Source organism: Bubalus bubalis, chromosome 22 (genome assembly GCF_019923935.1).
Source record: "Bubalus bubalis isolate 160015118507 breed Murrah chromosome 22, NDDB_SH_1, whole genome shotgun sequence".
Taxonomy (NCBI): Eukaryota; Metazoa; Chordata; class Mammalia; order Artiodactyla; family Bovidae; genus Bubalus; species Bubalus bubalis.
In genome coordinates, this window is record NC_059178.1 from 27,302,946 (window position 1) to 27,318,268 (window position 15,323).

Sequence of the window (15,323 nt, forward strand, 5' to 3'; positions counted from 1 at the left end):
TTTTTGCCTCTGGTGCTTTATGCAGATTTTAATGACTGTTGTGATAAATCCCCAGAAGTTTATCCTCAGAAACCACAGAGACTCAGAACTCTCTGAATGTGGCAGCCTTGATGGATGTGCTAAGCCACACTTTGGAAGCATTTCTGGTTATTTAATGTTTTCTGTTCTGGATTATTGACTCTTCTGCCTGTTGAAAAATTGGTCTCTGGCGACATGGTAGAGGTCACACGCTGCCTATTATTGTTTTGTTTCTTTGATCTGACACAGCAATTGCCTCTGGTAATTATACTAGTTCCAGAGGGTCTTGACGAGATGTGTTTATTTTACAGAAGAATTTCTGGTATTCCGAGGAAGAAAGTAAAAATTTCCAGTAGTAACATGTAACTCCCTGTCAGAAAGGAAAAGATAGAATTATCCCTTATCTTTTAATTATGACAGCTCTTATATAATCATTATGAAATTAGCTCACATATAACAATAAGCATTTCTATGGCAATTCAGGACATATTACATATTCCTAAGTATATTGGTTAAAAACAGTTAATCTTAGAATAAAGTAACTAGGGCTAGGTTTTTATTTCAGTACTTAAAATACTTTTGGCTTCAGAAACTGTCCAAAGAGATTCACCCAGGTTTAAATGTACAGAACTATTAAAGGAGGCTCAAAATTTTGTCTTTTAATTTGTTTGCATTTTCTAAAGATTTTCAGCAAGGAGAATGACTAAAAATGTATTTCATAAATTTTGTGCCTTTTTTGGAATGTGCTTGACAAGACATAATATCTCTTCAAACTTGTTTACTGTATAATTGAGTAAGACACAAAAAAGCTCAATATATTCTTTTTTGTTTAAATTCAACTCCAGTTGTAAATACAATGTTTTGCCCCAAGTGGTTGCAGTTTAATGGGAAAGTCAGACAGATATTAGAGCAACAAATATCAATTTAAAAGAATACATAAAATGAGAAAAGAGCATAAAAGAACTGTAACTATATGCTTGTTTTTAATTTTGAATTATAGACTCTTTGAGAACTTGCAAGAACCATGTTTTGTTTCTTGGTTCAATAATCACATAGTATCTCTCTTATCAGGGAGTATGTTTAACAGAGCAAGGGTGTGTTAACAGGCATTAAACAGTAATGCCTTAAATAAGAATTTTTTTATACGAAGCCAAAGAATCTGATAGCTGTAAGAGGCAGTAATGATATGTATATATGATTGTAAAGTTTAATAAGTGAATTGTGAACGTGAAGTCGCTCAGTCGTGTCCGACTCTTTGTGACCCCATGGACTGTAGCTTACCAGGCTCCTCCGTCCATTGGATTTTCCAGGCAAGAATACTGGGGTGGGTTGCCATTTCCTTCTCCAGGAGATCTTCCCGACCCAGGGTTTGAACCCAGATCTCCTGGATTGTAGGCAGATGCTTTACCGTCTGAGCCACGAGGGAAGTCCCAATAAGTGAATTGTATATATCACCAAATACCGGTTTTGGGAAGTTTTACATTGGTGGTCATTTGTTGCTAGAACACTGCCTCCAAAACATACAAGGAGATACATCTCAACTTTTCTTAGTATCCTCAATGTAGCACCAAGCTTACAAAAAAAGAAAACACTACATAGTACTTCTAAAATTTTCTGCACATTTATTTTGTGCCAGGCACTATTCTAAAAACATAAAATCTAATGTATTCTCACAGAAATCTATGATACTGATTGTATTGCCCCATTTTACAGATGAGAGATTAAGTAACTTGCCCAGTATCATACAGGGTAGTGGGTGCAGGATTTGAATTAAGGCCATGTGACTCTAGACCCTGTGTGCTTAACTACTTGAATAGTAGGATTTTTATAAATGCTGTCTGGCTGGGTGGATGACTGTTAAACTTTGGAAAGTAGGTGACAACATCTATAGAGAAAAAGATAAGTAACAACTCATAAGTTATTTGAAGCTGTCTATTTAGTACTATGCCTGGCACACAGTCAATGAATTGTGCCTAAAAAAAATTCGAATCAAAAACAAGTACACACAAACAGAATGTATCATTTTCACTCACATTTTTTTCCTACTTCAAATAGCTTGGTTTAGCAGGGGGAAAAAAAACAGGCTTTTGAGTCAAAATTTGAATTCTAGTTCCATCACTTACAAACTAGATAACCTTGGCTCCTCTCAGAAACCGGATTACTGCTCTGTCTACTTGTCCCTCTTTCTGAATCTGCTTGTTTCCATGTGGTTTCATTTAACTTAGTCCTTCACCCCATAAATGGAAGTTAGCTCTAGAGTTTGACTACATTCCTTACCCGCTTTGGCAGGAATAAGCCCTAGCTGGTTTGTGTATGCTTCATGCTGCTTCCCATGGGGAGGCCCACAGTGTCTCATTGCCTCACTTTTGATACTAAAAGAAGTGATACTAAACTTGATCATTGGTTCAGAAGGCTGTACTAGTCTTTTTATGTAAGGGACTCAGGCATCGGCGGATACTGATCTGTCCACCAGAGTCCTAGAACCAAACCCCTAAAGACACCGAGGGCAGTTCTGTTATTCTTTATGAAGTACTTTACTCTATGTTCATATCTTTCATCTAACATTTACAGTGAGGTTTGGGTTTGTTCATTGAGAGGAGAGGTGGTGTTTTTATTTTGTTTCAATTTTTTAAATTGGTGCTTGTCTTTGTGACTGTCCGGTATCCGACATTAAAACTCGAATTTCAGCCTTGTTTTGCAGCCCCCGAATATGTAGATGCACTATTGTTAAAAAAAATCCACCCACCAGTGCAGCAGCCATAAGAGACTCAGGTCGATCCTTGGGTTGGGAAGATTCCCTGCAGGAGGAAATGGCACACAACCGCAGTATTGTTGCCGGAAGGATTCCATGGGCAGAGGAGCCTGGTGGGCTGTGGTCTATAAGGTTGCAAAGAGTTGGACATGAATGAGCATCTGAGCAGATGGGTAGACAAGGAAAAATCAGCAAACAAAGCTCTTTTTCCTTGATTTTTATTTATTTATTTTGGCTTGGATTCACAATTTAGTAGGCATTTACATGATATGCATTTTTCCCAATTGGGTCATTATTGTAGGTGTTTTAACTACAGAATGGCATACGTGATTAGATAACCTAAGACGTCTGCTGCCGTAGACAAACTGATTAGATTCCGCTCCTGTCTTGGCCTTTTCCTCATAGTATGACCTTGGGCAAGTTCCTGAACTTCTCTAGACCTTGGTTCTCCTAAAAATGGAGGCAGTAATTGTATTTTCCTGGCGGTTACTGAGTTCCCCTATGTTACTGTTGCCATCGTGGTTTGACAAAGAATGTTTCCTTTCAGATTTCTGGACAATGACAGTGGTGACAATTACTGCTGCTGCCGCCACCACCACGACCGCCCTGTGCCCATTCCCTGTGGCGCTGATAATGACGGGCATGAATGCTTAGTTACACTCGTGTCCTACTCTTTGCCTCCCCCTGGACTGTAACCCACCAGTCTCCTCTGTCCATGGGATTTCCCAGGCAAGAACACGGGCGTGGTTGCCATTTCCTTCTTCAGAGGATCTTCCCGACCCAGGGATTGAACCTGTGTCTCCTGACTGGCAGGCAGATTCTTTACCACTTTCGGACATGGGAAGCCCCTGTCTTTCTGTAGAGAAGGGGTAAAGGAAGAGTAGAAAGACACAAAACTACACTGTCCTGGTGGTTTGTGCTTGATCCCACTTGCATTTTCAGCAATTAATTATGGTGCTGAAAGAGCTCATATAGGGTACCATACCTTTTTTAGAGATTACCCCAAGAGTGCCTGTTTGCATCTCAGAGGTCTGTGGTGCTATGCCAAGACAGTTAATATAGTTTTCCCTGTGTAATTTCACAACAATAAAAGGAAACCGGGGAAAGCAATATAGTGCGGTCTCACAGACAATGATGGCCAGAGACATAAAATATGTGCCTTTGTACGGGAGTCACAGTCTGTTCTTGTTGTATTTCATTTAACAACTGATTCTAAAAAGTATTTCTCCATTTTCTGACCTGAAGTTAGATTTATTCACACTGACTTTCAGTGGGATGTCAGGCTTCCCTGATGTCTCAGACAGTAAAGAATCTGCCTGCAATGTGGGAGACCCATGTTGGATCCCTGGGTTGGGACAATCCCCTGGAGAAGGGAATGGCTACCCACTCCAGCATTCTTGCCTGGAGAATTCCATGGACAGAGGAGCCTGGTGGGCTACAGTCCATGGGGTTGCAAAGAGTCGGACATAACTGAAGTGACTACAACTTCACTTTCAGTGGGATGTTATGCCTGGGGGCTCTTTGAGATTCAGAGGAAGGGATTCAGTAATCTAGGTGGATAAGGCCAGTGATTTCAGTGACCCTAAATATTATGTACAGCATATGATATTAAGAATGCTCATTTGCTCAGTCGTGTCTGAGTCTTTACAACTCCATGAACTCTAGCCCACCAGGCTCCTCTGTCCATGGAATTTTCCAGACAAGAATACTGGAGTGGGTTGCCATTTTCTTCTCCAAGATATTAAGAACACATTGCACTGAAAATTCTTCTTTTGACCTCTGCCCTTCTTTGGGTAGCACCGAACTGTCAATGAAGAACTTGACACTCAGCATCGAAGAAGTTTGGAGTCAGTTTTGTCATTCTTCACCTTATAATTATCATTTTTAAAACTGTCTGGTTAGGTTTTCATCTGAAATAGTCAGCCCCTTCTTTTTGCTCTCCCAAGGCTGTTCCATGGGAACTTACTGTTGTCTTCATCTGAGCATTTCACAGGGTTATGCTCCTATATTCTGTGTATCTTCTATGATGGTGAAACTGGATCACCCCTGTTTATATTGATTTAATAGTTTAACCAGCACAATATTTATTTGCCATATCTATCATATTACTCCTTAAACTATGTATAAATTGAAGGCATTAGGATTATGTAATCTTTCATGTATAGTTGAGTACTTCTTTATTCAACTAAAAAGGTCCCTTGGAGAATGTAGGTTTTCAGTGGTGAAAGGAAGATAACTTGTTGAGCAGGTAACAGATTAAGAAGAGGCAAGATTTTCAGGCATTTGGTGCTCTGGAGAAAGACTAAAGGTCCACCTTTGAAGTTATTCTATTGTTTTCTGCAGTAAGAAATCCCATGAGTAACCATGCTAGTTCCTCATATTTTTCTCCCTTCAGTGAGGAAGAAAGGTCAAATGGCCATTGGATATTGACTTAGAAGCATATACTAGTGACATGGTGTATTTCTCTTCCAACCTCCACTCTGTTTTGATTGTGTGTGGTTCTGTTGAAAAATAAATTGCTGTAGAAAAATTGAATGTTTATACTTGTTCTGGTAGGATTTTACAAGTTTGAACAAAACCTTGGTTTTTGATTGCCTGTTTCATATATTTTAATACTTCCTGTTTGAATCCTATCTTCAAATTGTTTCAGAAGATAAAAAACATTTCATGTTTTAATTCTAAAATCTGTAAACTTATTTCTTTAAGAATATCATAATACTACTCCTGAAACCTTAAAAAAAACTTTGGTATTTCAGGAAAATTTCACTTGAGAGGCTTTGTTGATTTTCTTCAACTTACAACTTTTGATTGAGTATTATATGTATACTTTGGCACATGTACTTATCATAAGAAAAGCTTAGTAATTTATTTTTTCCAGTTTTATTGAGATACAGTTGATATGTAACATTGCATTAGTTTTAGGTATACAGTATAATTATTTGATATATATGTGTGTGCTTAATTGCTCAGTCATGTCCAACTCTTTGCTACCCCATGGACTCTAGCCCCACCAAGCTCCTCTGTCCATGGGATTTCCCAGGCAAGAATACTGGAGTGCATTGCACTTTCCTCCTCTAGTGAGCTTTCCAACCCAGGGATTAAACACACATATCTTGCATCTCCTGCGTTGGCAGATGGATTCTTTACCACAAGCATCACCTGGGAAGCCCTACTTCAGAATACTGAGAGTTAAATAAAATAATTTTTAGGAAGTGCCTGGTATATCCTCTAGCCCAACAATTCTCAGACTTTTCATCTCATTACCTCTTTACACTCTTAAATGAGTTTTGTTTATGTGTATTATATTTATTAGAAATTAAAACTAAGAAAATTTCAAAATACTTAATAATCTTAAAAGTTAACAGTAAACCCATTATACATGGAAAATAAATGTATTTCCCCAAAAAAAAGTTAGTAGAAAGAGTAGTCTGTCAGCTTCTGCCTTCAATCTGTTGTGGTGTCACTCATGAAATAGCCTCTAGAAAGTTCCACTGTAAATGCTTGAGAGAATGAGAATGCAAAAGGCAAATAATATCCTAATAATGGTTTGAAAAGACTTTTGACCTCATGGAACCCAGAAAGGGTCTTGGGGTCCTTGACCAATTATTAGCATAGCTAATAATTAGCACCCAATAAATTAGTTATTATTAAGATATATGGAAATTTTTGTAACTATCAATGAGAACTAAAGGTGATTGCATCAAAACTTCTTATTCTGTGCTTTCCTGAGGTCCCAAATAAGACTGTGATTCAAACTAAGCAAAAGGAACAACATTGTTTTTCAAATAAATACTAATAATACATGAATGAGTTCTCTGAATTTTAAAAGACTCAAATCTTGCTTTTAGGAATTCACCAATTAAATATATTATCACAAAGCTTTCATTTTTTTTTTTTCTTTTTCAGAGAAGAATCCTCCTAGGGTAATAAAATCTTAGCAGGGAGAGAAGTAATTTGATATTTCCTCTGAAACCACTGATAGTGTTCCTTTGGGTTATGGCAGCCCACCACTCACCAGTTTAAGGAGGTGTGGCCCCCTTGTCACTGTGCTGGGCTTCATGATTGACAGGTCAATCTTGATTTACTAGTTGGAGAAACTTCGCTTAAACCACTTATTGTGGTTTGATCCTTAGACACAAGATCCCTTAAAGGGACTTTTTGAAAGCCCCTTTGGACTCTGAAGACAAGAAGCAAAAGTGTAGAATAGATAAGTTGATAAGTTATCTCAAGAAATGTATAGTTCATATAGTTTCTATTGTAACAGGATATGTGGGTATAGTTTATATCAGCTCTGTGTGTACTTTGCATACATATAACCCTCTACTAATGTCAACTTTCTCCTTTTTCTTTTTCTTTGGGGGGGTGGTATAGACCATGGGGAATTCATATGCTGGGCAACTGAAATCTGCTCGATTTGAAGAAGCTCTCCACAACTCCATTGAAGCCTCTCTGAGATGTAGTAATGTGGTACCACGACCAATTTTTTCCCAGCTGTACCTGGATCCTGACCAGCATCCTTTCTCCTCTGCAGGTAAGTTTCTCAATCCCACACACATTTCTACATGCCTTTTAAAAGAAGTGGGAATTCTAGATCTGGGGATCTCTGAAATATGTGGGTTAAATGTTAGCCAATGCCTGTCTCCCTGTCCTCAGATATCTTTTCAGAACTATGGATTTTTCTTTTGGTTATCTCCCCATATGCATCTTTTTATTAAATTAGCTATGATTTATTTGCTTTCCCAGATGTAAAACCCAAGGTGGAGGATCTGGATAAAGACTTGGTACACCGATACACCCAAAATGGCAGCCTGGATTTTTCTAACAACCTCACAGTAAATGAAATGGAAGATGACGAAGATGATGAAGATATGTCAGATTCAAATAGCCCACCAATTCCCTATTCACAGAAACCTGCCCCTGAAGGCTCTTGCACTACAGACGGTGGGTTTCCTTTTTTATTTTTCAGTTCCTTTAGTATTGTCTGGCTAGTTTCTAATAATTGATTGGGTGCTTAAGGCTGGAAACTAGTAATTATAGAAAGGAATGAGGAGTAATCATGCTTTCACTCACATTATTGCCTGTGACTTCATAGCAAGTGTCTATTAAGAAAGCCAAGCATTATCACCCCATCTTATAGATCTAGAGACTGAGAGACACAGCCATTGAATGACTTCTCTGACATGGTGTGTGGCAAAGACAAGCCTAGGCCTAGCTCAGGACTTTTTCAGTGCCTCACGAACTTCCTGCAAGAATGCTGCTCGAAAGTGATCTCTCTACTTCTTTCTGTTCCACTCTTAAAACAACAACAGAGATATCATGTGTTTTAATATTTACCTTTTCCATGTATTTTGAACATTCATCCAGTATATTGTTATCAATAGAAGATTAAAATGAACATGTTTTTATCATCCCATTTTATTTATCTTGTCAGCCTCCTCTTCTACAAAGGCTTTTAACCACACTTTTAAAAAAGAAAATCCTACTTAAACATTTTCAGTATTTCATGTTTTTGGTCACATAACAAATTATACTGTCTTCTCTCCATTAATGGTATATGGTCCTGCTTCCTGGCTATCCCAGCCTGATTTCTAATTAGTTCATAATCTGATCGTGGTAAAGAATCCACCTGCCAATGCAGGAGACGCAAGAGACGTGGGTTTGACCCCTGGGTGGGGAAGATCCCCTGGAGAAGGAAATGGCAACCGACTCCAATATTCTTGACTGGAAAATTCCCTGGACAGAGCACCTGGTGGGCTACAGTCCATGGGGCTGTAGAGTTCGGACATGGCTGAGCACAAGCTCTTGATAATTTATAGTTGGTCCACAGCTCTTTCAGTGTGGTTCATTTAAGGCAGTTCTAAGAGTCCTCTCACTCAAAGGCAGAACAGCCCTGACATTTTCCTAATGAAACTGACAGTGGAATAGGGCAATATAGTACCTGGGTTTGTGTCAGCAGACCAGCTTCCCTTCATGGGAAATCTTCTATTTACCTAAGACTCACAAGAAGGTAAAGCTATTTTTAGAGGCAATTTAGATAAGCAGATACTTAACACCTGATGGGCTTCTGGGGTTTGCCATTCAGATGTAAATTTTGGTTGCTAATTTCTTATGTAAATTATTGGTAGGTTTCTACCCCACTGGGAAGCAGTTGATTGTCTAAAGGGGTAAAGGGCCACCAAATTTTAAGCCTCCAAATACGGCTTTGATTACTTGAGTTTGTGTTTACAGCTGTTTCAGTAAACTTTCCCCTCCCCCACTTAGATTACTCTGTAACCTTCAAGTTGGAGATAATTGGAGAATGCAAATCCTGATTCTGTGAAGTGAAAACCTTGGCTGTTTTCTTAAGAAAAATGCAGATGAGGTTTACAAAGAAGTGCTCTGTACTAGGACTCCTTTAAAATTAAAATCATTTGCTGCAAGGGTCTTGGTTTTAAGGCAGCCTGTCAGTATTACTTTCAGAAAATGAAACTAGGGGCAAGTGTGTCCAAGAAATTGTTATATTTGTGCCCCATTCTGTATCTTTCTTTCCTTGTGCACAGTAATCAGGCTTACACCATCCTTAGGGTACTTTCCCCCAGATCATCTAGTGGCTTCTAAAAGAAAAATCCTATCTTTTTTTCAGGATTAGTCCAGATGAAATTTAAAATTACCCTAGAGGGGAGTATTAAGGTTTCTCCATTTTAATTGACATTTTAATTGAGATTATGGTTGGATGGCATCACTGACTCAATGGACATGAATTTGAGCAAACTCTGGGATATGGCAAAGGACAGGGAAGCCTGGCATGCTGCAATTCATGGGATCACAAAGAGTTGAACACGACTGAGTGACTGAACAGCAATATTTATTATATTAATATTCTGACATATTTCAAATAGTGAAGAAACAGAGCTATCTGCTATACCAGGTATTTGGATCCTATAAGTCTTGAAATAGAATCACATTTCGTAGATTCTTTAGCTACTTCTTTACAGAGCTTATTTTCAATCTTTTTTTTAAAAAAAGCTATATTAAATATTGCTCTTTGCATAATATATATTTTTCTTAATTGGGGGTACCTGATGATATATTTTGTATATAATTAGCTGATCTGAGTCCCAAGAATGAAGAGTTGTAGGAAACAGTCCAGACTCTTGTGAGCGTCTTCTCAAAATAACTACGAAGTAAACTCAGGAACTTTTCTTTGATTTTGCAACCTTTTCTGGCTTTGGATTGATTTCTTTCTTCCTGACTCTTTCCCTAGACTCACCCTTGCCTTCTTTTCCTCCCCTATTTCCTCTTAATTAAATTGCCTATAGTCTTGTATGGAGAAGGCGATGGCACCCCACTCCAGTACTCTTGCCTGGAAAATCCCATGGATGGAGGAGCCTGGTAGGCTGCAGTCTATGGGGTCCCTAGGAGTCGGACACGACTGAGCAACTTCCCTTTCACTTTTCACTTTCATGCATTGGAGAAGGAAATGGCAACCCACTCCAGTGTTCTTGCCTGGAGAATCCCAGGGACGGGGGAGCCTGGTGGGCTGCCGTCTCTGGGATCACAGAGTCGGACACGACTGAAGTGACTTAGCAGCATGGTCTTGTGTTGGTGATTAACTGAAAGGCAGAAAGACGAAGTAGGACATTTAAAAATTGAACTTAAAAAAAAATAAGTGTAGTTCATTTACAATGTTGTGTTACTTTCTGCTGTACAGCAAAGTGATTCAGTTATACATATATACACATTCTTTTTTGTATTCTTTTCCATTATGATGTATCACAGGATATTGAATATAGTTCCCTGGGCTCTACAGTAGGATGCTGTTTATCCATTCTCTACATGCTAGTTTGCACCTGCTAACCCCAACTCCCAACGTTACTCCTCCACTCCTTGGCAACCACAGATCTGTTCCTTATTAGACTTTATTTTTTTTAAGGACAGCTTTAGATTTACAGAAAAATTGAGAAAACAGTACTGAGTTTCTATATATCCCCAGAGTTTGCCCTATTGTGAACATGTTACATTATCAGTAATTTTAGTGCTGACTAAAGTCCATAGTTTATTTGGGTTCTTTAGTTTCTACCTGATGTCCTCTTTCTATTCCAGAACCCATCTGAAAGTGGTAGCTCAGTTATGTCTGACTCTTTGCAACCCCCTGGACCATAGCCTGCAAGGCTCCTCTGTCCATGGGATTCTCCAGGCAAAAAGACTGGAGTGGGAAGCCATTTCTTTCTCCAGGGGATCTTCCCAAACCAAGGATCAAACCCTGGTCTCCTATATTACAGGCAGGCTCTTAACCATTTGAGCCGCCAGGGAATATCCAGAACCGGTCTTCAGTTCAGTTTAGTTCAGTTGCTCAGTTGTGTCCCACTCTTTTCGACCCCATGGACTGCAGCACGCCAGGCCTCCCTGTCCATCACCAGCTCCTGGAGTTTACTCACACTCATATCCATTGAGTCAGTGATGCCATCCAACCATCTCATCCTCTGTCGTCCCCTTCTCCTCCCTCCCGCTGTCAATCTTTCCCAGCATCAAAGTGAAGTTGCTCAGTCGTGTCCGACTCTTTGCGACCCCATGGACTGTAGCCTATCAGGCTCCTCTGTCCATGGGATTTTCCAGGCAAGAGTGCGGGAGTGGATTGCCATCTCCTTCTCCAGGGGATCTTCCTGACCCAGGAATCGAACCCAGGTCTCCCGCATTGCAGGCAGATACTTTACCGTCTGAGCCACCAGGGAAGCCAGCATCAGGGTCTTTTCAAATAAGTCGGTTCTTCACATCGGGTGGCCAAAGTATTGGAGTTTCAGCTTCAGCATCAGTCCTTCCAATGAATATTCAGGACTGATTTCCTGTAGGATGGACTGGTTGGCTCTCCTTGCAGTCCATGGGACTCTCAAGAGTCTTCTCCAACACCACAGTTCAAAACCATCAATTCTTTGGTGCTCAGCTTTCTTTATGGCCAACTCTCACATCCATACATGACTACTGGATAAACCATAGCTTTGACTAGATAGACCTTTGTTGGCAAAGTAACGTCTCTGCTTTTTAATATGCTGTCTAGGTTGATCAATAGAACCGGTCTGGAATACTATTAATACATTAGATATAGCTGTTGTGTCTCCTTAGGCTCCTCTTGGCTGTGACGGTTCCTCAGACTTCCTTTGTTTTTGATGATCCTGATAGTTTCAGAGATTATAGATCAGGTGTATTCTAGACCTTCTATCGGAGAAGGCGGTGGCACCCCACTCCAGTACTCTTGCCTGGAAAATCCCATGGATGGAGGAGCCTGGTAGGCTGCAGTCCATGAGGTCGCTAAGAGTCGGACACGACTGAGCGACTTCACTTTCACTTTCCTGCATTGGAGAAGGAAATGGCAACCCACTCCAGTGTTCTTGCCTGGAGAATCCCAGGGACGGGGGAGCCTGGTGGGCTGCCGTCTATGGGGTGGCACAGAGTCGGACACGACTGAAGTGACTTAGCAGCAGCAGCAGACCTTCTATTGGAATTTGATGTTTTTCTACTGATGAGACTGGGGTTATATACGGGTTTGGTGGAAAATGATCACAGAGATAAAGTGTCATTTTCATCTTACTGTATCAAGGGCACATACTGTCAGATGATTTATGGGTAGTGATGTTGACCTCGATCACCTGGCTGAGATAGTGTTATCTCCATTCCCTATGAGTATCTCATCCCTGCTGCACCCTCCCCACTTACTGTCCAAGAAAGTCCCTACACTCAGCCTACACTTTTTAAGGAATGGGAAGTTACGCTCCACATCCTTGAGGCAGAGTAGCTACATAAATTATTTGGAATTCTACTGCATGGAGGTTTGTCTCTTTTCCCTCATTTATTAATTTACACAGTCATTTGTTTATATTCATTCATGAATATTTATTTTATTTGGGGGTTATAATCCAATACTATTTTATTTTCTTGTTTAACTTTTTCCAGTTTTAGCCCTTGGTAGCAATTTCAGTTGGTTCTTGTGCCCCTTTTATAGGCTGCCATCATTATGAGTTTTGTTTTTTTTTTAACACAAAAGAGGGAATTTTCTCTTTTCATTGTAACAGGCAGTTGTTTATTTTTAATTTTTATTCATTATTTTAAATTTTCGGCTGTGCTGAGTCCTTGTTGCTTCATGTGGACTTTATTGTGGTGAGCAGGGGCCACTCTCGTTGTGGTGCGTGGGCTTCTCATTGCTGTGACTTCTCTTGTGGATCACGGACTCTAGGGGGCGAGGGCTCAGCAGTTGTGGCTCACAGGCTTAGTTGCCCCTTGACATGTGGGATCTTCCCTGACCAGGGATCGAACTGGTGTCCCCTGCAATGCAAAGTAGATTCTTAACCACTGGACCACCAAGGAAACCCACAGGCACTTTTTGAAAAAAAAAAAAAAAAGAAAAAAATTTAAAAGGAAGAGGTTTGCTTCCTCCTATGAGAAAAATTTTTCTCCTAGAATCCAGTCATTGTTTAATAATTATAACTTTTCACCTCTAGGTGTCCTCATATCATAAATGGGAAAACCTTTATAGGCTAAAGTGCTGAAAGCTATTAGTGCTTCTTACTTTGAGTGGACTGTGTAGCTTTCCTTATACCGCAGACATCACGTTGAAATCATCTTTCTTCCAGAGCAAATCCTGCTTTCTTCAGATATTTTGCACACGAACTGTGTCTTCTCTACTCTATTCCTGTTTAGCCCCAAACTAAAATTGTACTTCCCCTCCTTAATCTCCCTTTGGCTGCAATGTATTGCTTTGAGAAAGCTCATTAGAAAGGGACACCTATGTGACTTGCAAAACTGAATTTTGAGGATTCACCAGGGCTTCCCTCGTGGCTCAAACAGTAAAGAATCTGCCTGCAATGCGGGAGACCCCTGGATTGATCCCTGAGTGGGGAAGATTCCCTGGAAAGGGGAATGGCTATCCACTCCAGTATTCTTGCCTAGAGAATTCCCGTGGACAGAAGAGGCTAGTGGGCTACAGTCCGTGGTGTCCCAGAGAATTGGACACGACTGAGCCACACATTCACTTTCAGTAGGTGTGAGACAGGTGGATGCTGACAGAGCCCATGGCTGGCAGGGACTGCTCTGACAAGTGCCCCTAAGGATTCAGCCTAGAAAGCTAGGTGATGACTCAGCAAAGATAGGCAACGGAGAAGCCATAGGAGAGTGTCCTACGTCAGACCGGGGAAGGTCTCGTGGTCAGAGTAACCTTTATTCTGTGGTCAGAGTGACGTTAACTCTCTAACCTGGAGTCAAGAGACCTGGGTCCCAACTTCTTGGGTTGCTGGGAATTTGACTTTGGACTGTTTTCTTAACCTTTATGGGTTCCAGTTTTCTCATCTACAAACTAAAGAGATAGGGATAGATTAGTGTTTCCCAATCTTTGACTCACAAATCTCTTTTATAGTAGTACATAATTTTTGGACCCCTTAGGAATTTAAAAACTAATTCTGTCACTGTATGGCATGTGATAATCAATTTTAAGTAGAATATACTTATTTTAGATCAATATACTAATTACTCTTTGATATTATTCATGCATGAGAAAAAACTGTCTACATTTTATCCTTTAGTTGCTGTTTAGGGCTTTCCTGATGGCTCAGCAGGTAAAGAATCCGCCTGCAGCGCACAAGACACAGGAGATGTGCGTTCGATTCCTGGGTTGGAAAGATCCCCCTGGAAGAGGAAATGGCATTGTGCTCCAGTATCCTTGCCTGGAAAATTCTATGGACAGAGGAGCCTGGTGGGCTATAGTCCATGGGTTTATAAATAGTTGGATATGACTGAGCATGTAGCAGTTACTGTTTAATTTACTTTAAACTGGTTGTGTAAGGAAAAGCATATTTTGTTGACAAATTCAAAAATAAAATGTTAAACCTTTTTCTGACAGGTAGGGGGAGACTCAGGGACTGAACCCAGGTCTCCTGCATTGTGGGCAGATTCTTTACCATCTGAGCCACCAGGGAAGCCCAAGAATACTGGAGTGGGCTGTCTATCCCTTCTCCAGCAGATCTTCCTGACCCAGGAATCGAACCAGGGTCTCCTGCATTGCAGGCGGATTCTTTACCAGTTAAGCTACCAGGATGTACTAATTTATTTTTATAATTTTTGCTCAATGTGAGGAAAGAGTTTCAGACTGCTCTTTGCAGAATTTGTCTGCAAATAATATGCTGCTGAAAGAAGTAGGCTTTTCTTTCTTACACAAAAAGCCAAATTGGATTGTTGTCGTTGTCTAGTTACCAAGTCTTGTCTGACTCTTTGCAACCCCAGGGACTGTAGCCTGCTGGGCTCCTCTGTCCATGGGATTTCCCAGGCAAGAATACTGAAGTGGGTTGCCATTTCCTTCTCCAGGGGATCTTCTCGACCAAGGGGTTGAACCCTCATCTCCTGCATTAGCAGAGGGATTCTTTACCACTGAGCTACTGGGGAAGCCCCGAATTGGATTATAATCACTAAAATTTACCTTAACATTGCTTTTTTTTTTTTTTTGGTGCCCTAGAAGCATATTGGTGCATTTTATATAATTTGATAAGTGAGGATGAGGTTGACTCTAACTTTCATATCTAGCAAAGAGTAC

The 15,323-nt window shown here is 40.3% G+C and overlaps 1 protein-coding gene across 8 annotated transcripts in view; it reads left to right on the forward strand.

Moving 5' to 3' along the window:
- GREB1L (GREB1 like retinoic acid receptor coactivator) overlaps positions 1–15,323 on the forward strand; it is a 246,922-nt gene that overhangs the window by 127,122 nt on the left and 104,477 nt on the right. For all 8 annotated transcript variants that reach the window (XM_044934471.2, XM_025273445.2, XM_025273447.2 and 5 more), the window contains 2 exons: positions 7,142–7,301; positions 7,514–7,711. In XM_044934471.2, the coding sequence (XP_044790406.1) occupies positions 7,145–7,301; positions 7,514–7,711 (355 nt within the window). In that variant the 5' untranslated portion in view covers positions 7,142–7,144. The remainder of the gene's footprint in view (positions 1–7,141; positions 7,302–7,513; positions 7,712–15,323) is intronic.